The sequence below is a fragment of the Rhinoderma darwinii genome, chromosome 2 (genome assembly GCF_050947455.1).
Source record: "Rhinoderma darwinii isolate aRhiDar2 chromosome 2, aRhiDar2.hap1, whole genome shotgun sequence".
Lineage (NCBI taxonomy): Eukaryota > Metazoa > Chordata > Amphibia > Anura > Rhinodermatidae > Rhinoderma > Rhinoderma darwinii.
Window position 1 is genome coordinate 113,334,829 of NC_134688.1, and position 22,840 is coordinate 113,357,668.

Here is a 22,840-nt window from a genome sequence, read left to right on the forward strand (position 1 = left end):
GGACTTACGCCGGCATCCAGACAAATTTCGATTCTTCTGCCGCATGTCTGTGGCCACATTTGACCTTCTGTTTGCGCAAACTCGCTCTGGTCTCACCTACCAGAATACCAACATGAGACGCTGCATTTCGGCCGAGGAACGGCTGCTTGTGACCTTGAGGTATGTGTGAAGCTGCTAGAACTTAGTCCATGCCGCTGTCTGCTTCACCAGCCCCCCACTAACATGTGTTCTGCCTTTCTTTTTCTTTCTCGTTCTTTTCTAGATTTCTGGCCACAGGCAATAGTTATCATTCGTTGCATTTTGAATTTCTTTTGGGAGTCACCACCATTTCCTTCATTGTCATATCCACCTGTGTCGTGTTGTGGCAGAGGTTAAAGAGCACGGTCATGCCTCAGCCCACGACAGAACAGTGGCTAAGTATTTCAGAGGGATTTCTTAGAGCTACTGAATTTCCAAATTGCATTGGTGCCCTAGACGGCAAACACATTCGTGTGAGAAAGCCCCCACGCAGTGGCTCGCAATACTATAACTACAAGCAGTATTTTTCTATGGTATTGTTAGCCTTGGCGGACACTAATTATTGTTGACATTGGCTCGTACGGAAGCTCGGCAGATGCACGCATATTCCGTACATCAAGAATGGGGAAGCGACTCGTGAATAGGCGACTGGCGGTGCCGGAACCTTCCATCCTCCCGGGCTCCAGCGGGCCCCCAATCCCGTATGTAATCGTGGCGGATGAGGGGTTTGCACTCACAAGGCAAGTCATGCGTCCCTTTGCAAGAAGGGGCTTGGATGACCGTCGGCGCATGTTCAATCTCCGCCTGGGCCGAGCTCGGCGATGTGTGGAATGTGCCTTTGGCATTATGTCAAACAGGTGGCGTGTCTTTCTGTCAACAATGCAATTGTCCATGCAGAATGTCACACGTGTTATACAAGCGGGTGTAGTTCTGCATAACTTCTGCCGCATTAATGATGCTAACTTTGATGCAGAATATATCCTAACACATGCAGGCACCACTGACAATGTCCCGGTGATTCCTCTCGGCCGATCTGTCTCTTCCGGCCTTCGAGTGCGTGATACTTTGGCGGCATATTTTGAGTGCCCATCTGGACCCGCACCGTGGGGGGCTGATGACCTTTGAAGGGGTGTATGTTGTTTGGCGGCTTCACTACCCACGTCACATGTGACCATTTATTTATTTCGTGTTTTTTTGGGGTGGGTGTTGGGTTAGGGACTCGCAAAACATGAGGACCCTTGACGCGGGTTGCGAGCTTACATCTCTTGGGTTTGAGCAGGACTTTAGACAGTTGCCGACTTACTTTCCCCAGATATCATGTTGTGCGGACTACAGTTAGGAAAGTCCTATTGCAAGTGTACTTATTTTGCTTCGGGGCCCATGGCAGGACCTAAACTTTGCCATCGCTTGCAAGCCATGTCAAACCCCGAGAGATTAACTAAAACTTCATATCACGTGGGCATGCATTGACCCAAAAGGCCAGAAGTGTGTGAGAGGAAATGTGTGCCAAACCTTTTGTTGTGTGGTATAAATGAATAACAACACGAATTCAAACCATTAACCATGAAATTTTTTATTTCGGTCTTAGGACCAAACACATACTTTTATCAGCAAAACATAGACACCAACATGGTGTATAGTAATACACATCAAAAACATGAGCCCACAACAAACGTGGCCAGGCCTGCACCACACGCAACTGTGGCGTCCAAATCTATTGGCACCAACACACTCAGAGGTGTTGGTATTGTTGTCCTGGGGAGGCATACGCCTGCATTTCAGCACCACTCTGCTGGACCTGGAGCTGGGAAGGTTGTTCCTCGCCAGCATAGTGGTGCTGATGTTGTGGGTGGAATGTTGGCCCTGCGAAGTGGGGAGCCATAGGGCGCATGTACGGATGCGGCCGGCCCATCTGGGGGACAGGGTGGAATTGGGCAGGCACCTGGGGCGTGGTTGGCGGCATGTATGCACTGCGCCATTGCTCTATGGCCGTGAAACAGATGTTTGGATTGTGGGGCGGTCTGCAAGCGTCGATCAATGTGACTATCGACGCCTGCAGACGGCCCATACGGTCCATGGGCACCAGGCGTAGGAGGGGGACTATGCTGCGCCCGAACGCATCATTCCCGTCCTCTTCTGCGGCTCGCCTAAGATAGTCGAGGACCCGAGTATCGACCTGGGCAGCTGTGGAGGTCTGTGGTGCACGAACACGGCGACTGCGGGCACGCACGGGGCGCTCCTGTGCTGGAGAGGCGACGGGCCCTGCAGACTGGCCAGGTGCGGGCTCCTGGGGTGTCGGCTCGGGGCTGGGCGGCAGGACATTGGGAGCAGGAGGTTCTCGCAGAGACTCCCCCACGTCAGTCTCCTCTGCGGTGTCCTCCAAATTGTCGGTGGTTCTACAAGGAGAAAAAAACGTAAGAATACAATATAGAACATTGCCCACACCAACACGTTGGCAAACAGGACATTGCCAAACACACATTAGACACATGCAAAGGCATAAACTCTTACGCGCGCATCTCCATGATGTCCTTCAAGAACATGAGCTGCTTTGTGTAAATGTAGGGGCGTTTGCGAGATGCCCCATCTCCGCTGCGTCCCTTGTCACCCATCTCTCGCCTAAATTGATCACGGCAGCTCCGCCACCGTGTTTTGATATCTTGGACTGTTGGATGTAACAAAAACATAACACGCCATCAGAACTATCACCTCTCACTTCCAAATGAAGGGCCCTGCAGTGCCAATGACGTGGGACACGGGGATGCACCTGCTCCACCTAAGTTTCTCGTGCTAATGAGCGGAATACACATACAGGGCCCCAGGTCTTCTATAGGGATGACAGGCATTGACAGAAAATGCGTGGTACTCACCCAACCGAGTGCGGTCCCGGGTTCGGCCAGTCTCCCACTCTTGCTCAAACAGGTTCTGGGCGACCACCTCCCATGCGTCCTCCTTTACCGTTCTGTTGTGGTACTCCTCTGATCGGGTGTCCCATATTGCAGGATGGTCCTGGACAAAGAGGATGAGGCGCTCGACATCCATCCCGCGCGGCATGGCAGTAGAATAGATGACACGCTGAAAGCAACCTTGACAGAGTCTCCAGGCACTGGCTAGGCTTGCCCCCTCGCACTGGAAACGCAGGCACTTCCTGGTTTGGGTTTGCTTTGTCTAGCTTTATAGACTCTTTTGCATGGACATAACAGCTCTTGCGTGCTTTTCGCGCATGCAACGCAGGAGCGTCCGTGTGTCATGCGTTGTTTTCACGCACCCATTGACTTCAATGGGTGCGTGTTGCGTGAAAAATGCACGATTATAGAACATGTCGTGAGTTTTACGCAACGCACTCACGCTGCGCAAAATTCACGCATCGTCTAAACTGCCCCATAGAGTAATATAGGTGCGTACGACACGCGTGAAAAGCACGCGCTTCGCACACGCGTATATTACGCTCGTGTAAATGAGGCCTAAATCAACTTTTATTTCATACTACCCAATGTTGTGATCTAAAACTGGAAACATTCAGAATCTGTCCACACTTGCATTAGTTTGGGTTTGATTTTCATAAATTTAGCATGCTGCGCTATTCTATCCAGTAAAAAAAAAAAGAAACCTGATAGACTTAGGTCCCATTCACATCTTATTTGTGCTATCCACCGAACGTATACCTTTTTAAACACAAAAAAAGTGTTAACGTATAGCTCGGCGTATACATAGACTGTAATGGGTCAAACGTAGACCAAAATATCATTAGTTTATCATGGTTTACGTTGGGATACTGTTTTTTTTTTTAAAGTACTGAAAAGCGTAGTCTGCTACGCTATTCTGTTACTTCAGAAAAAGGTATATGCGACATAACTTTTTTATCATTGATCTCAATGGACGACGTATGCCAACGCAATGCTATGCATTTAGTTTTTTTTAATTTATATATCAGTGTTCACTTTAAAAAAAAAAATGTATACCTCATTTTTAGGTAAAAACGGACTAACGTATGAGTATATGCTAAACATACACGCTTAAAAAAAGAAATATAGACGTAAACAGAAAATGGTACACGTTTTGTATGTGTTTTCAATGGTCCACGTTTTTATTTTAAAAAAAAAAAACCATACGCTGGGCGGATAGCACAAACATGATGTGAATGGGGCCATATGAAACCATAGGGGGGGGGGGGGCACAAGACATATGAAACCTTTGTCATGGATCCTGTAAAACCGGACACCAATGTGAACAGAGACTTACAGTAATTAGTTTTTTTTTACTAGTTATGTACATTCCCCAGTGTCACAGCCTCCTGGCTACTAATAGAACAAATATACAAATAGATCATTTTCGGGAACAAAAAACATAATTAAGAACCGACAGTTGGGAATGTGATTATAATCTACTTGAGAAACCTCTCCAAAACACGACCTCTTTCAGAAGACCTTATCCAGAACAGATTTCCTGTCACAGATTTTCAGTTCCACCATATATTATGCATACTGGCCATCTTCATTGGACCACCCCTCTAGAAGATACGTTTTCAATGCAATTTTGGGTGGTTGTCGCAAAAAGGTTGCACTGTATATGTCTTCATAAAGGGTTACTCCAACCTCCTTGAAGTCACATGGGTATGCTATCAGTTTCTGATAAGTTGGGGTCTGACCTCTGTGAACCCCACTGATCCGGAGAACTACTTTAGGGATGCGTCCTTTTTAGGGTAGGAACGCACTGGGCGGATGCACTACAGATTTTCTGTAATAGATTTAATTGCGGAAAATCCGCAGCGTAGTAAAGTAGCAGCAGTGTGGTTGAGATTTGAAGAAATCTCATTTACACAGCGGAAAAAATCAGCCGAAAAACCGTTCATAAATTGACCTGCAGTGTTTTTTTTTTTTATTCCGCAGCATGTCCATTTATGCTGCGTAATCATTTCTCTTCTTTTGTGTTATCCCCATTGAATTTAATATGGAGGTAAAACCCGCAACAAAGAACCATGTGTTGGACTTTTGTGGCGGAAACGCAGCCGTAGTCATAGCGACGCGATCCCTGGTTCTGAGCGCTGCCCCTTGGGATGTCTGCTGCAGCGGTCACATGGTCTACAGCGTCATCCCAGGAGACCAGACTGCGCTCAGAACAGAGGGACGTGTCGCCATGACAGTTCACGGGTGCTAAGTATAAACTTTAAAAAAAAAATATTCCTGCAGTATTTCCGCAGCGGACACGCCGCCCGAAAAACTGCACCACAATTTGGTGCGGTTTTTCGGATGGAATTCCTTGCGGTTTCCAGGACGGATACGCTGTGTACTTATACGCAGCGTATCCACCCTGTGTGTTAGTACCCTTAAAGTATTCATTGTATAGCAGCACCTGTCCATTGGCAGTAGAGGAATCTACAGCCAGCCCCATTCACTTGAATGTGGCCGTGCTGCAATTCTCTGCACAGCGAGTGGCTTGAAGCGTTAATGTTTAGGAAGAAACAGTGAAGGGCCACAGTGTTGCGGCCCATTCATTCTCCAGAGTTCAGACCCCCACCGATCAGAAAGTGATGGCATATCCTAGCAGTATGCTATCGCTTTTTGAGACGGGGAATAACCCTTTAATTCTGAAATGGTGACCTCTAAAGTCAGCTGTAATATTTCTACAGATCTTTTACATAAATATGTACAGTATGTTTATTTTTCTATGATCACAAGGCATTCCAACATGTATTTTCCTTCCTAAGTACTGACTTACTCTGTAATTTGAAAACAAAGAGAAAGAAAGGAGTCCTATGCTATATTAGTTTTAATGCCACAGGCATAGAAAAGTACAAACTTTATTGGACAAATAACAAATAAAAAATGATAAAATCAAGGATTCAAATCGGACAACTGTATATGAGCTACACATAGGACAGTAACACATTTAAATGACAAAAAATAAGCTCTAATACAGAGGGCTATATAGCCGTATCTAAAGTAGCTAAAATGGCAATATGCTATATCGACAAGAAGGGTTTGCAGGAGTAGTCCACACAGCAAATAGTAACAAAAACAGAGTATATACTATGATATAGAAAAGGGAGAGAACCTCCAGCTCACCGGTGTGCGTCTCCTAGCAGCGTCAGTCGGATCCCCGCGACGGCCCGCGGTGTAAGACAGCAATTGTAGAGAAGAATTGATCCAGCGCTGATAGTGAATTAAAAGGGAAAACGATGTCCCATGTTTATTAGAAAAAGAGTAAAACAGAAGGGAGACGCAGTCCCAAGGTGTAAGTAGTCAGGGCTTGAACCTGAGCCTACGCGTTTCGAACGCAGTCTGCGTTCTTAGTCATGGCAAATGAGTCTTTTTCTAATAAACATGGGACATCGTTTTCCCTTTTAATTCACTATCAGTGCTGGATCAATTCTTCTCTACAATTGCTATACACTATGATAATATCTGTGGAGATAGTAGTGGTTTGGGAAAATGCAGTGTAGCACTCGAGCAGTCAAATCAATAGGGCACCAGTAAACATACTTGACGCTTCTAAGTCTTAAGAGGGAAAAGTTCCCAAACTACATAAGTGATACAAGTTTTAGAAAACATGAATGAATGACTAACCCATGTCGCTCCAGGTGTCCAGTGGCTCCAAGGTAAGGAGAACCCCTTCTGTTTTCTAAAATTTGTATCACTTTTGTAGTTTGGGAACTTTTCCCTCTTAAGACTTAGAAGCGTCAAGTATATGTATATTGTCGATATAGCATATTTGCCATTTTAGCTACTTTAGATACGGCTATATAGCCCTCTGTATTAGAGCTTATTTTTTTGCATTTAAATGTGTTACTGTCCTATGTGTAGCTCATATACAGTTGTCCGATTTGAATCCTTGATTTTATCATTTTTTATTTGTTATTTGTCCAATAAAGTTTGGACTTTTCTAAGCCTGTGGCATTAAAACTAATATAGTATAGGACTCCTTTCTTTCTCTTTGTTTTCAATATATGGTGGCGTTTCTATTTCCAATACTGGGGAGGTTATTATCTACACTGTTGGTGACCTAGCCCTCTTTACTGATTGCCCTGTGAGACATATGTTGATGTTACTCTGTAATTTGCTGTAACACGGGCAAGTTACAACAGTGTATAAGGCTTTGTACAAGGTACAGCTTTAGTTTGTTACAGGTTTCCTCAGTGCAAATGATATGATTAGTTTATGGACGGTCTACTTTACATGCAGAAACATATACATGAAAGTAAAAAAAAACATTGAATAAATTATCAACAAGTCTCCTCCGCACCCATCTAGTAGCCATGCTATGGCGTGCGTTACTGCCCTCTAGAGTTACAGATTAACACCCCTGTAATACAGTCATATGTTTGTACAGTCAATCGAAGAAAGTGTAGTGCTTCCCATACATATTAAATTAATGTTGGTGGATTCCGCCTATAATCAAACGTGTATAGGGACCTCTCAACGGCTAATGATTGGGCGGGAAAGAGTCTCGGGCAGGCTAATGATTTTGTTCTGATAGATAAGCCAGAGTTGTCTTGGTAGTGGCTTGTCTCCGTCTTCCCATTACATTAAACAAGTACTTGTTGATGAACTGAACATGCATGTTTATGGGTAGGTCGAGGAAGATGGCTCACAGCTATCTTATGTGTCTGGCCAGCTTTAGTAAGTAACAACATGATTGTTCCATGAATGGTATACATTAGATGATGCATTCGGTAAGGTGATTTGCCCTAGGTTGCAGTGTCTGTAGTAAAGATAATTTGTAAATGACCATCTGAGTGGTGATGATATTCACCACCGCTACTATCAAGTCACAAGTTCTTTCTTAAATGTTGAGGTGATTTGGCTTCCAAGGTTCCCAACAGTTACATTCATCCATGTTCATTCTGGCTTCTTGTAGACCATCAACATCTTGTGCTCTTTGTGGGTCTGACCGGGTCCTCACTCACTGGTCTCTCTGTCTGATGCCTCCACTTTGAAGGCAGCTCTGAAGATAGGTGACGATTGACAGGCTCAGGTGGTGCTGGTTGTCCTTTGACAGGAAGAAATGGTCCTCATCAGGATAAATCTGAAAGCAAAATTAAATAATGAATGACTTTTTATTCAAATAAACATGACATTTATACCAGTGTGTGTGCGTGTAGTACTCCAGGAACCCCAACGGGTCATGCTTTGAGGATTTCTCATAGAGACAACATCTGTTACTCTTCACTGACCACCTTCAAAACTTGACTAGGACAACTTGTTACTTCAATTTGGCATGTATATGAAGTAAAGTTATAATAATCTATCAGGTGTTAATAAAATGGATACGGCAAGATAAAAATGTCTGTTGAACAAAAAAAGGAAGTCCTAGTAATTCGCATGATATAGAGCAGAATGGCAGAGTGCAGTAGGTTCATTGTATAGTGATTTATTGGGATTTCTATTTAAAAGCGGTCATAATCTTTATCATATAGCCAAGCCATAGGAATATACTTACACCATCACAAACAATATTTTTTTTATTGTCACAGTACATCTGAAATGAAAAATGAAGCAATTTTGCAAATTTTCTTGACCCCCTTCCCGACATTTGACGTATCCATACTCCAAAGTCGGGTAGGGGAAGACTGGAACGGGCTCACGGATGAACCCGCTCCATACGATGCCGGTGTCGGCTGTATGTTACAGCCGACACTTCAGAGTAACGAGCGGGATCGCACGTGAGCGTGATCCCGCTCGTTTAACTAGTTAAATGCCGAGGTCAATAGCGACCGCAGCATTTAAATCATTAGAGGGGGCGACCCCTTCTAACAGCTCATCGCGCCCCCCGCAGCGCAATCGCGGGGGCGATGGTTGCTATGGTTGCCTGGGGGCCTAATGAAGACCCCCAGGTCCACCATCTTTGTGCTCCTATTACTCTGGCAGGGCTTAATAGAAGCCTGTCAGAATCACGATATACTGCAATACATTAGTTGAAGTCCCCTAGGGGGACTAATAAAAAAAGTAAAAATGAGTAAAATAAAGTGTTTTTTTTGCGGGTAAAAAAAATTTAAAAAATTTAAAGTTAAAAAAAACAAAACATTTTCCCCCTAGAGCATAGTAAAAAAATAAATAAAAAAAAACATAATTGGTATCGCCGTATCCGTAAAAGTTTGAACTATTACAATATATCATTATTTAACCCGCACAGTGAACGCAGTAAAAAATAAAAAAAAAATTGTAAACGCCAGAATCTCTATTTTTTAGTCACCTCATCTCCCAAAAAAAATGAAATAAAAAGTGATCAAAATGTCACATGTACTCCAAAATGGTATTATTAAAAACTTATCCCACAAAAAATAAGCCCTGATACCACTTAATCGACGGAAAAATAAAAAAGTTATTGTAATTTGGCGACACAAAATACATTTTATTTTTTACACTTAGGTTTTTACTTGTAAAATATAGAAAATTATATATATTTGGTATATCCGTAATCGTATTGACCCGCAGAATAAAGTTAACATGTTGTTTTAATTACACAGTGAATTCCGTAAAAACGACACGCAAAAAACAATAGAGGAATTGCTGTTTTTTTCATTAGAATTTTTTTTTTCCTGTTTCCTAGTACATTATATTACACAATAAATGGTGCTAAGAACAACTACAACTCGTCCCGCAAAAATCAAGCCCTCATAGGACTATATCGACGGAAAAATAAAAAAGTTATGGCTTTTGGAAGGTGGGGAGGAAAAAACGAAAATGAAAATCTGAAAAAGGGCTGCGGCGGGAAGGGGTTAAAAATGTCCTATCACTTTGCGTCTACAGCTCCTATGCAGACTTATGTGTCTCCGTGGTTACAGACTACAAACAGATCCTGAGTAGTCTGATATTGCAGTCCTATTGCCATCTATTTGTCTCTTACTTCTTTCTAACATACAGTACTGTGCAAAAGTTTTAGGAAGTTGTGGAAAAAAGCTGTAAAGTAAGAATGCTTTCAAAAATAGAAGTGTTTTTTTTATCAATTAACAAAATGCAAAGTGAATGAACAGAAGAAAAATTTAAATCAAATGTAATGACGGGGGTGGGGAGACAGACAAGTGAGCCCTAATCTACCCACCACTCAGTCCCTGCCTACTTGCAACGACCTGCCCTAGGCGACGGGGTACAACTGGGCGACGGTCCCTACACTCAATAAGTGCACGACAGACAAACAGACAAGCGTACACAGAGCTAGGGGGAGAAAGGGGCAGTTGCCCACGGCAACACCGTGAGCAACAAGAGAAGTGAACAAGCCGAGTCAAGCCGAGTCAAACCAGGAGAGTATGAGGTGCCAAACGCAGAGCAGAAGAGTAGTAAACAAGCCGAGTCATACGAGGTACCAAACGCAGAGCAGGAGTGTAGTCAGCAAGCCGGGGTCAATATGAAGCAAGGACAATGATACAAGAAGCTGCAGAAGGGCCAGGAAACCAAACGAGAAGAATCACAAGCAAAGGAGGAACAGGAAAGGCAGGTATAAATAGACAGAGGGCGGGAGCTAGCTCCGTCTGGCCAGGCTGTGATAGGTTCTCCCACTCCTAAGCCTGCCACCCTGAGTGGTGGAAGATGGAGTCAGTCTCACAGACATAGAAGCAGGTGCAGACTGATTATCTATGGGCGTTAACCCCAAAGCTGTGCCTGGCAGATCCTTTACATCAAATCAATATTTGGTGTGACCACCCTTTGCTTTCAACACAGCATCAATTCTTCTAGGTACACTTGCACACAGTTTTTGAGGGAGCTCGGCAGGGTGGTTATTCCAAACATCTAGGAAAACTAACCACAGACCTTATGTGGATGTAGGCTTCCTCAAAGCCCTCTGTCTCTTCATGTAATCCCAGGCAGATGCGATGATGGCCTCTGTGGGTTTATATCATCACTTCCAGGGCTCCTTGTTCTTCTTTATGCTGAAGATAGTTCTTAATGACATTGGCTGTATGTTTGGGGTCGTTGTCCTGCTGCAGAATAAATTTGGAGCCAATCAGACTCCTCCTTGATGGTGTTGCATGATGGATATGTATCTGCCTGTATTTCTCAGCATTGAGGACATCATTAATCCTGACCAATTCCCCAACTCCATTTGCTGGAATGAAACCCCAAACTTGCAAGGCACTCATTATTGTACCGCTCTCCGGCCCTTCGGCTAACTGCCTTCTGTTACAGCCAAATAAGACATTTTTGACTCATCAGTCCAGAGCACCTGCTGCCATTTTTCTGCACCCCAGTTCCTATATTTTCGTGCATAGTTGAGTCGCTTGGCTTTGTTTCCACGTTAAAAGTATGGATTTTTGGCCACAATTCTTCCATCAACACCACTTTTGGACAGACCTCAATAGTAGATGGGTGTACCTCGGTTCCACTGGTTTCTGCCAGTTCTGTGCTGATGGCACTCATGGACATCTTACGATTTTGAAGGTAAGTAAGCATGATGTGTGTTTGATCTGCTGCACTAAGCTTCCTTGGCCAATCGCTGCGGTCCCCAACGTTGCCCGTATATTTGTGCTCCTTCAAAAGCACTTGAACAGCACAGCTTGATACCCAGTCTGCTTTGAAATCTTTGCCTTTGAGAGACTTTGCTGATGCAGTATAACTACCTTGTGTTACTGTGCTCAGTCTTGCCATTGTAGACCTGTGACATGAAATGGTCTTCCACAACCTCACCTTTTGTAGCAGAGTTTGGCTGTTCCTCAACCAGTTTTAGGGCTCCCACACAGCTGTTTCTGTTACAGTTAATCACTGTGTTTAAAGAGGCTCTGTCACCAGATTTTCAAACCCCTATCTCCTATTGCAGCAGATCGGCGCTGCAATGTAGATAACAGTAACGTTTTTTTTTTTCAAAAACGAGCATTTTTGGCCAAGTTATGACCATTTTTATATTTATGCAAATGAGCCTTTCTTAAGTACAACTGGGCGTGTTTAAAGTTATGTCCAAGTGGGCGTGTATTGTGTGTGTACATCTGGGCGTTTTTACTTGTTTTACTAGCTGGGCGTTGTGAATGGAAGTGTATGATGCTGACGAATCAGCATCATCCACTTCTCTTCGTTACCACCCAGCTTCTGGCAGTGTACAGACACACAGTGTGTCCTCGCGAGATCACGCTGTGACGTCACTCACTTCCTCCCACAGGAACTTCATCGCGTCGGATGAGCGAGGACACGCTGTGTGTCTGAACTGCCAGAAGCTGGGTGGTAACGAAGAGAAGTGGATGATGCTGATTCGTCAGCATCATACACTTCCATTCACAACGCCCAGCTAGTAAAACATATAAAAACGCCCAGATGTACACACACAATACACGCCCAGTTGGACATAACTTTAAACACGCCCAGTTGTACTTAAGAAAGGCTCATTTGCATAAATATAAAAATGGTCATAACTTGGCCAAAGTGCTCGTTTTTGAAAAAAAAAAACAACGTTACTGTTATCTACATTGCAGCGCCGATCTGCTGCAATAGGAGATAGGGGTTTGAAAATCTGGTGACAGAGCCTCTTTAAACCAACATATGAAAATGATAATTATAACCCGTTTGGTATAATTGGTTAATCATACACTTGTTTATAAACCTACAAAATCCATGACTTTATGCAAGTGTACCTAGAAGAATTGATGCTGCTTTGAAGGCAAAGGGTGGTCATGCTGATTTGATTTTGATTTCTCTTCTGTTAATTCACTTAGGTTTTTTTAATTAACAAAATACAATTAACACTTCTTTTTTTGAAAGCACTTTTGCTTTGCAGAATTTTTCCACAACTGCCTAAAACTTTTGCACAGTACTGTACATTCAATAGGTTAGCAGAAGAAGGGGACAAATGGAAGGGAGCATGACTGTAGGATCGGACTGTGCAGGGTTTGTTTGTAGTCTGTTACCATGGAGACAGTTCTGCATAGGAGCTGTAGAAAAAAATATTGGTAGTGAAGTTGGACATAGCCTTTAGATAGGTCACTATCCAGACAGAATATGTTTGGTGAAGCAATAAGTTATTACTCCATATATGAAATCCTTGCCAACTAGGCCCGCTTCACATTTTATTATCTGTATTACAGTTGCAACACCCAAACCCCTTGTGGTTCCACTGAACGTCATCAAGCCTATGTAACCATAGCCTAGTTCAGTAAAACCAAGGTAGGTGCTGGTGTTGCCGTCATATTATGGCCATTTGAAAGTGGCCTATGGCTAATTTCACGCAAACATGTGCATTTGTATACCGAATAAGCGGATCTGCAATATGTCTGTAATTTATAGATCATATATCATCTGGATTTGAATGTGTGTTTAGCATTTTCAACGGATATTTATGGTAGTTTTTAATCAAGTTGTTCCTCTCCGGACCTGTGTTTTGAACAATCTCCATAGATTTCAACTAACCTAAGTCTGTAGACTTACCCTGCTAGTGACATTCGATCCAGCCTGGATCAGACGGCTTATGAGTTCAGCTGTATGTTGGAAGTGCACGTTGGCTTTTCGTTGTAGAAAAGACACAGGGAAATAGACAGTTAATAAACAATAAGCAGAACACACTTTCTAATGTAAATTAAAATGTCTGACCAGAGAGGAACAGAAACCAATAAAAACAATAATATACAGTAAAAATCCAGCCCAGTGGTAATTTTTCACTGAAAACCAACTGCCCTGAGACATCAAATTCTGATTTGGGATCTTGTAGACACAAGCCGTACATAGGTTACCTATGGTAATGGCTCCTATTAAAGGGTAAAAAGTGTGTTACCCAAATACAGTATTCAGTAGATTGGCAGCCTTGTAGACTGTTTATCCTCTATACTGGTGATACATTGTTTGCATATATATATTTAATTGTCAGATCATATCATAAAGTGGTTTAATGTTCTAGACAAAAATACATTTTGGGTTAGGCAGATCTGGCTGCATGCAGTCCTATTTAACTATTCCCAAATGTAGCATTCATGTTATAGTACCTAAATGTACCCTAAGAACTGCACTGAAATTCACATTTGTGCTTTACGGTTTTTAAGGAAATAAAACAATTATCTGGTACTCCGGTATTCAGAAATGACATTTTGGCTCAGTGACCAGATTAGGCATGCAGTACTACAGTACTAGAGCAAAATGCATTGCAGATTTTCAGGCGTTATTATAAAAATTTCATAATGCAGAATCTCTTCTATGCAAACAGTTTGGATTTCACGCAGTTATATCATCAACATCACATTATTAGTTTCTGGAGACAAGCTGAGGCTTTTAGGTATTGAACTCCCTCCTAAATTGTACCATTTAGTTTGTTTTGACCATTTAGTTAAACTCTACAAGCAATTCATACAGGTAAGTAGAGATTTCATGATGATGCTTTTTTTCTATCTATTATTTTAAATATATAAAAAAAATAATACAAAAATACAATTTAAGGCTTCGTTCACATCTGCGTCGGGGCTCTGTTCATGGGTTCTGTATGAGCTTTCCGTCAGGGGAACCCATGAATGGAATACAAATTGATTTCAATGGTGATGGATCCGGTGCAAGTGGTTTCCGTTTGTCACCGTTGTGCAGGGGTTCCATCGTTTTGATGGAATGAATAGCGCAATCGACTACGGTATTGATTCAGTCAAAACAACGGAACCCTTGCACAACGGTGACAAACGGAAACTATTTGCACTGGAACTGTCACCATTGAAATCAATTTCAGTTTGGATTCCGTTCATGGGTTTCCCTGATGGAAAGCTCTGACGGAACCCAGGAACGAAGTCCCGATGCAGATGTGAACGAAGCCTAAAATGTAGATTGTAAATCTACCTAAGGCGACATAAGGGAATTTAATATATTAAATTTAGAATAATTGAGCATCCATTCCGTGTTGAATAATTGACCAAATGAATCGGCTTTTCTCAGATGACTGCTATTGCTTTTTTAAAAGGTGAGCTACAATGGAGGGATTTGGCATCTGCTTACCCCTCCCGCCTTCACAAACAAAGTATTTGTGACCAATACTGAGGTCTATGGGAAAGGGGGTCCTATGAATGAAACCCACAATTCTCTGACCACTGAATAAGGCTAGAGACCTAACACAGCATTACAGAGGGAGAGATTTTTCTAAGCAAAATGTGCCAGAATTCGGGCACAGATTGTGCCACACAATTTATTATGTGTTTTAGACCCTTGTTGCACCTTCCTCAACAGTCATGAAAATGTGTTTAGAAAAATGGCATAGCCAAGAGGAGTCCTAAAATGATGTAAAGTAAGCTAGCCAAGAGGTGGAATAAGTGTCTAACATGTCTAGCTAGATGTACCAAATATATCATACTTGGGCGCAGTTTCTGCATATCTGGTCTAAATTTAAGGCAGAACTAATAAATCTGCCCTATTGTTTCATAGGTCCAGGTTGCCAGTCTTCAGCTCTGGCATTTCCCATTAAGTTTTACATGTTTTGATGTATTAGGTAGTTTGTCACATTTTGTTTTTCTTAATTTTAGCCTTTGTCATTGGCAAACAGAGGTATTAACAAAGACTGACGTCTTAGTCTTCTGTCTTGCAGTTGTAGTTTGTATAGTTGAAACATGACCACATGGACAACCTACCCATCGTGCACTAATGGTGGTTTTCTATCCATAATCCTTAAAGGGTCGTCTCACAAAGAAACTGACCTGGTGATCAACTGATGAATGTGGGTCCAGCTTCTTTAACCCCTGCTGCAAGGGAAATTCAACATTACAGGCTGACCATTCAAATAAATGGACACTGTAATGCCCTGGATGTGTCAGAGTTGTAGTCGCTCTTAAAGAGCGGCCCTCCATTTTAGCTCTTAGAGAGGGATACTGATTGGTATATCCACCCCTCTGAGGTCTATATATCCTGATGGGGCATATTTGGAGGGGTTGTCGGCGTGATCCAACTCCTTTTAAGTTTTATCAAATATGAACAATACAAAATTATAGTAGTAGCTACCAAGTGATCCACAGTTTGTTCCCAGTGCTTCGTGTTTTCCAGGCTGTAAAGCACATGCATTCTCAAAACAATAGGATGCTTATTATGTAGCTTTAAAGCATTCTACATTAGTATTTCTCCCAGGCTTTTGACATTCATCATGCATACCAGAGGGAATATTTACTCTGAAAGGACAAATGTGCAGTATCCCACAGCAGCCAGATAGATATCAATGCTTTGTTTATACTACATTGTTCAATATAAAATCCTAATAGGTTTTGTGAATCTGATAAGTAGCTCCCACCCTCCCCGATGTGTGTGCGCATTCCTGTTCTACGAGAAACACATGCTATGCATTATAATACATTTCAAATGAAGTGGACCAACATGCACCTGTTCATTCCATGGAGATGTGTCTCACCATCTGCAGTGCCATGGACCAGTAGTAATCTCTGGTCCCGAAGCCTCTGGACATTATTCAGTACAGAGGCCACCTAGTGAGACAAGAAGAGAGAAGATGATGGATAACTGCATGCTTTACCGAATCTTTCCTCCGGGCAACTTAAATAAAGATTTTCGGCATGAAGCTAGATATTAAGTGCCCTGTTGAAGTTGACAATTCTCTATGAAAAATTATCAAAAATACATTTTAAGTGATTTTGTGCATATAAGTATTAATATAAAAAAACATACCATGTAGGCTGAACCCTCTTGTGATGGCATCCCCAGGTAACGCTCTGAAAGTACTGCCGCTGCATCATCATAGTAAAATAAAGATATTAGTTATGTCAATCAGTCCTGTTTCGCATGGTTGCAATGCAGCTGCATTTTAACATCTATAATATGGCTGTAAGACCGGGACCCACCTTCCTATTCTACCAAATCAAGCTTGAATCCCCAAAAGGTTGTATTGTGATTTAAGTTTGGTTCAATAGAACGGCAGAAGGTCCGAGTGTTACAGCAGTAATACAAACCCTAAAATGAGGCCACAACATGGGCAGCTGTGCTTGGCTGTTTTTGGAACTCTCATAGAGCTTGAATGGAGCAGGCAGCTCAACCGCTATTCCATTCAAACCCCTTTGCACCACATATGTGTGGGTAAGGGGGAATAATTGACTCAGGATCAATATTCTATTCATCTGTGAGGTTCCCAGCAATAAAACATTTATCGCCGAAGCTTTTCCTCACAAAATATTTCACCAGTGCAGAACGAAGGGACATCATAGATCCATTTACGGGAACGTCATGGTACCTGATTGAAGATCTCAAGGGCACTTTAGGGGCACTGAAAATATCACGGGAGTAAAGCATATATATCCTCTTGGATTTCTTTATTCTTGCGGACTAGCTGCCTGAGTAGGTGAACTGCTCCACGAAGCTCCAATTGTTATGTATGCTCCCATTTCTTATTTGTTTTGTGTATTGTTTAGTTATGTTAGGTAGGCAGACATGCAAAGTTATGTAACAATGTTTACAGGAATACCCGACATGTGGGGTTAAAGGATGGGAAGGATAGAGGAGATGAAGGAGGGCTGATAGCCTATGGGGAATACCTTCCAAGGTTAAACCTAGCTTGCAAGGAAGCATTCACTTTCACATGTTCATTTATACATTTTTTGTAATGTTTATTATTATGGCAATGCATTACTGTATGATTTGTGGTTTTTTTTTGTGTTGAAAAAATTCAATAAAAATATGTTTTAAAAAAAAACCAAAACATTTATCGCCTATGTGGATAGGTGATAAATGTGATTGGTGGAAAACCCCCTTTAAAGCGGCTCTGTCACCAGATTCTCAAATCCCTATCTCCTATTGCATGGGATCGGCGCTGCAACGTAGATAACAATAAAGTTTTTTGTTTTTAAAAAAACGTTCAATTTTGGCCAAGTTATGAGCTATTTTATATATATGCAAATGAGGTTTGAAATGGACAATTGGGCGTTTTTTTTTTCGTTATGTCCAACTGGGCGTGTATTGTGTTTTTAACTGGGCGTGTTTACGTGTATGACGCTGACCAATCAGTGACCAGTCAGCAACATACACTCATCTCCATTGATTTACACAGCAGCGATGTGCAGCCACATAAACAGAGATTAACATTAATCAAGTGTCCTGATAATGAAAACACATGATCAGCCAGCCTGGACGTCATGTGTATTCAGAATCCTGACACTTCTGAATCTTTTCTGTGAGACTCCGGCAAGGGAAGCGAAATCTCGCGAGATTACGGAGGTAAACGAGATTTTGTTTCACTTGCTAGAAATCTCAAAGAAAAGAGTCAGAAGTGTCAGGATTCTGAATACACATGACGTCCAGGCTGGATTTCATGTGTATTCATTATCAGGACACTTGATTAACGTTAATCCCTGTTTATATGGCTGCACATCGCTGCTGTGTAAATCAATGGAGATGAGTGTATGATGCTGACTGGTCACTGATTGGTCAGCGTCATACACGTAAACACGCCCAGTTAAAAACACAATACACGCCCAGTTGGACATAACGAAAAAAAAAACGCCCAGTTGTCCATTTCAAACCTCATTTGCATATATATATAAAATAGCTCATAACTTGGCCAAAAATGAACGTTTTAAAAAAAAAAAAAAAAGTTACTGTTATCTACATTGCAGCGCCGATCCCATGCAATAGGAGATAGGGATTTGAGAATCTGGTGACAGAGCCTCTTTAAGTGAAGTACTCCTAAAAGGTTAAAATAAATGACCTAAAGATGGCTTCCATACGTGAGCATTTGAATTTGCACATAAACCTTGAGATGTGACTGCTGTTGGCTTTTCACTCCCAAGAACAGATTCCCAATTCAAAGTAAACTTCTTATCATACAGTAACAATAAAGTTCACTATGTTCTACATGTAACAATTATCACTACGATTTGTATGATTCTGAACTATAATTGCCTAATGTTAATGCACAAAACAATCAATTATAAATTATGAGTATTCATACTGTTCATACGTAAAAATGATCATTACTGTTTGTCAAACTAAATAGTGAAACTGCATATATAGTAAGATTAAAAATAGATCCCATGATGTAATGAGGTTAGCATCTTATGCCCTTAGTCAATGTTGGAGTCGGGAATCGCTAATCTGTTTTTTATAAAAGTGTAACTGTTCAGTAGCATGGGGCGCATCAGCTATTACTGTTGAAAGGGGCGCCACAGGTGCTCTGGCACCCAAGGTTTGTGTCACGTTGGGTGCGTGGTCCCACTGGGCCATACCGCCTTGACGGTAAGGCAGCTGGCCAACAGGTCACAGGTCACAGTCTATAGTTCGTATAGTGTACCTGTGGCAGCTCGGACAGTAGCAATGACAGGCTCGGCTGGGACTGAGGCAGCAGGCAGGCGTCAGGCGGGGTGTAGCAGGACAAGCATGGAATACAGCACAACTACAGCTCAACAGGGCACTTGACCAGGTAGCACGGTATACAGGTACAGGAACGCGGAACACTGGGAACTCGAAAACACTAGGAGACCATTTGCTAGACAACAACGACAACAACACTCAGGTATGGGAGGAAGGGGTTGGGCCGTCCAGGGTACTCATGGGCTAATTTTTAAACTAAACTCCGGTGCGTGCGCTAGCCCTTTAAGAGTGGGCACGAGCGTGCGCATGCACCCTAGGGGACCCGGCCAAGGTAAGCGAAAGTGAGCGCTGGCGTCTCCTGAGGAGACTGGGGCCAGCGCTCGCAGACATTTCTGCGACCGTCAGGAGGTGAGTGAACCTGACAGCCCATGGACATGACAGTATCTCCCCTCTTATACCCCCTCCTCTTGGGCCCAGAGCGGGAGAGAAACTTCTTCAGAAGGGTAGAAGCATTGAGGTTCTCCTATGGCTCCCAGGACCTCTCTTCAGGACCAAACCCCTTCCAAGCCACCAAATAAAAAGTTCTTCCTCTTACCCGCTTGGTGTCCAAGATCTCCTTAACCACAAAGGTGTCTGAAGGGCCGCTGGATGCAACCGCAGGGCGAGGAGTCTTGGTATTGCGGTTCAGTACCACCAGCTTCAGGAGGGAGACATGGAAGGAGTTGGGTATCTTGAGGGTAGGAGGCAGCCGAAGCTTGTAGGCGTCAGGGTTGATCTGCTGTAGGATCTTGAAGGGTCCGAGGAACCTGGGAGCAAATTTGTATGATGGCATCCTCAGTCAGATATTTCTAGAGGACAGCCAGACCTTCGTGCCATGGAGAAATTGAGGAGGTTCTCTTCTCCTTGTGTCTGCCTTATGTTTCATGTGGTCGACTGCCAGGAGGATGGAGTCTGCTGCCAGATCTGCAGGAAGTCCCTAAAAGCAGTGTCAGCTGCTGGTACCTCGGATGTATCAGGCACCGGGAGAGGAACTCGTGGGTGTTGGCCATAGACAATGAAGAACGGTGTATTCCTTGTGGACTCGCTGTTGTGATTATTATATGACAGTATGCTGCTTGGAGATGAAGTAGCCTAGGTAGTTCTCCAAGATCTGATTGATCCGCTCGACCTGACCATTGGACTGAAGAGGATAGGCTGAGGAAAAGTCCAACTTCACACCGAGGAATCCGCAGAGGGCTCTCCAGAACTTCGAGGTGAACTGAACCCCCCGATCAGACACAATATGCCGCGGCAAGTCGTGCAGGCGGAAGATGTGTTGGATGAAAAGGTTGACCAGTCGAGGAGCAAAAGGAAGACCGGTCAGCGGAACGAAGTGGGCCATTTACAAAAATCGATCCACCACCACCCAGACAGTACTGCATCAAGCAGTGAGAGGCAAGACCATAGCTATATACTGCCAGGGAGCATCGGGCACAGGCAGCGGCTGGAGCAGACCAACAGGTCTGGAGTGAGCGGCCTTATTAGCTGCACACACTGAGCAGGAAGAAACAAAGTCCATAATGTCTTTGGGAAGCGTGGGCCACTAGAAATGATGGGCAATTAGGTCTCGGGTCTTACGGGTACCCGCGTGACCTGCCGGTCTAGAGCAGTGTCCCCAGCGGAGGATCCTCCCTCTGGCAGCCAGGCGCACAAAGGTCCTCCCTGGAGGGATGTCCCTAACTTGCAAGGGGTTGACAGAGACAATGCAAGGCGGATCAATAATATTCTGTGGAATCTCCATGGTGTCCTCTGTCTTGAATGACCTGGACAAGGCGTTGGCCCTCACATTCTTGTCAGCCGGGCGATAGTGGAGCTCAAACTGGAACCTGGTAAAGAACAGCGACCACCTGGCCTGACGAGGGTTCAGCCGTTGGGCCGTCTGAAGATAGGTGAGATTCTTGTGGTCCGTAAAAATCAGGATGGGATGAGCTGCGCCCTCTAGTAGATGTCTCCACTCTTTCAGCGCCAATTTGATGGCCAGTAACTACCCATCCCCAATCAAGTAGTTTGCTTTCTGCGGAAGAGAAGCGCTTAGAGAAATATCGACATACCATTGACTTGCCCTTGGAACCTCTCTGGAACAGGAGTGCGCAGCACCAACAGAGGAGGCGTCCACCTCCAACGAGAACTGTCGAGAAACATCTGGATGATGGAGGATAAAGGCTGACGTGAAGGCACTCTTCAGGCTATTGAATGCAGACTCTGCCTCAGGAGTCCACACCTTGGCATTCATGCCCTTCTTGGTGAGGTTAGAGATAGGAGATGTAGCCAACAGAGCCTCATTGTTCCACAACAGTTCTCCCGCCAGGGTGCGGAAGTGGATGGCGTACTCTCCCACAGAGGTGTCTCCTTGGCATAGGTTCAGCAAGGAGGCTGCTGCAGACAAGACTCGTCCAGGCTCCACAAACACTGTGCGAAATGTCTGGAGGAACCCCTGGAAGTCACGGGTCTCTGGTCCTTGTCTCTCCCAGATAGGATTCGCCCATGCAAGGGCCCTGCCAGTGAAGAGAGAGATGATGCGCCATCAGACGAAAATGCCCTTGCATACAGGCTGAAGTGGATCTGGTTCAAAAATCCACGACTGGTCCCTGCGTCTCCATCATAGCGGTCAGGAAGTGGCAAAGAAAATCGATGATCCACACCGCCAGGACGTGTAGTCTGAGGATCAACACTGCCAGGAGGTGTAGTAGGAGGACCGTCAGCTTGTGCCTCCTTCCGACGTGCGAGAATGTTCAAGGCCTGGAGGAGTTGGTCCTGTCGAGACCGGAGGCCCAGCATATCCGTCCGCATATCTTGTGATGTCATCTTGGTCTTGGATTGACCAGCGGGTTTCATGGCTTGAGTGTTGTGTCACATTGGGTGCGTGGACCCACTGGGCAATACCGCCTTGATGGTATGGCAGCTGGCCAACAGGACACAGGTCACAGTCTATAGTTCGTATAGTGTACCTGTGGCAGCTCAGACAGTAGCAATGACAGGCTCGGCTGGCACTAGGCAGCAGGCAGACGTCAGGCATGGTGTAGCAGGACAGGCGTGGAATACAGCACAGCATGACTACAGCTCAGCACGGCACTTGACCAGGTAGCACGGGATACAGGATACAGGTACAGGAACGGGGAACAATGGGAACTTGAAAACACTAGAAGACCATGGGAGGAAGTGGCTGGGCCCTTCTTATAGTCCAGGGTACTCATGGGCTAATTTTGTCATTAAACTCCGGTGCGCGTGCTGGCCCTTTAAGAGCGAGCGTGTGCGTACACCCTACGGGACCCAGCCAAGGTAAGCGGAAGTGAGCGGTGGCGTCTCCTGAGGAGGAGACTGGGACCAGCGCTCGCAGACCCATGGCTGCAGCCGTCAGGAGGTGAGTGAACCTGACGGCCCGCGGTCATGGACATGACGGCTTGTAATATTACTATCATTTAGGGATGATACTGTATGGCACTTATGTGGCACTGTGCGACGAGGGCACCATCAGAAGGTACTGCACAACATACCATCCAACTTAAAGCATAACCATCCTTTCAGGTGACTTTTCAGAATAAGCTGCCAGACTGTATGTGTGTACATGAGGAATAACACTATTTCTGGCCGTTATATGACTT

At 44.0% G+C, this 22,840-nt stretch overlaps 1 protein-coding gene across 1 annotated transcript in view; it reads right to left on the minus strand.

Annotated features, from left to right (window-relative positions):
* Positions 1–6,957: 6,957 nt before the first annotated feature.
* The window catches only part of LOC142740777 (inactive dipeptidyl peptidase 10-like), a 172,615-nt gene continuing 156,732 nt past the window's right edge, over positions 6,958–22,840 (minus strand). The window contains exons 23-26 of the mRNA XM_075850199.1: positions 16,569–16,627; positions 16,297–16,369; positions 13,365–13,438; positions 6,958–8,043 (exon numbers count right to left, since the gene is read on the minus strand). Of these exons, the coding sequence (XP_075706314.1) occupies positions 7,921–8,043; positions 13,365–13,438; positions 16,297–16,369; positions 16,569–16,627 (329 nt within the window). The 3' untranslated portion in view covers positions 6,958–7,920. The remainder of the gene's footprint in view (positions 8,044–13,364; positions 13,439–16,296; positions 16,370–16,568; positions 16,628–22,840) is intronic.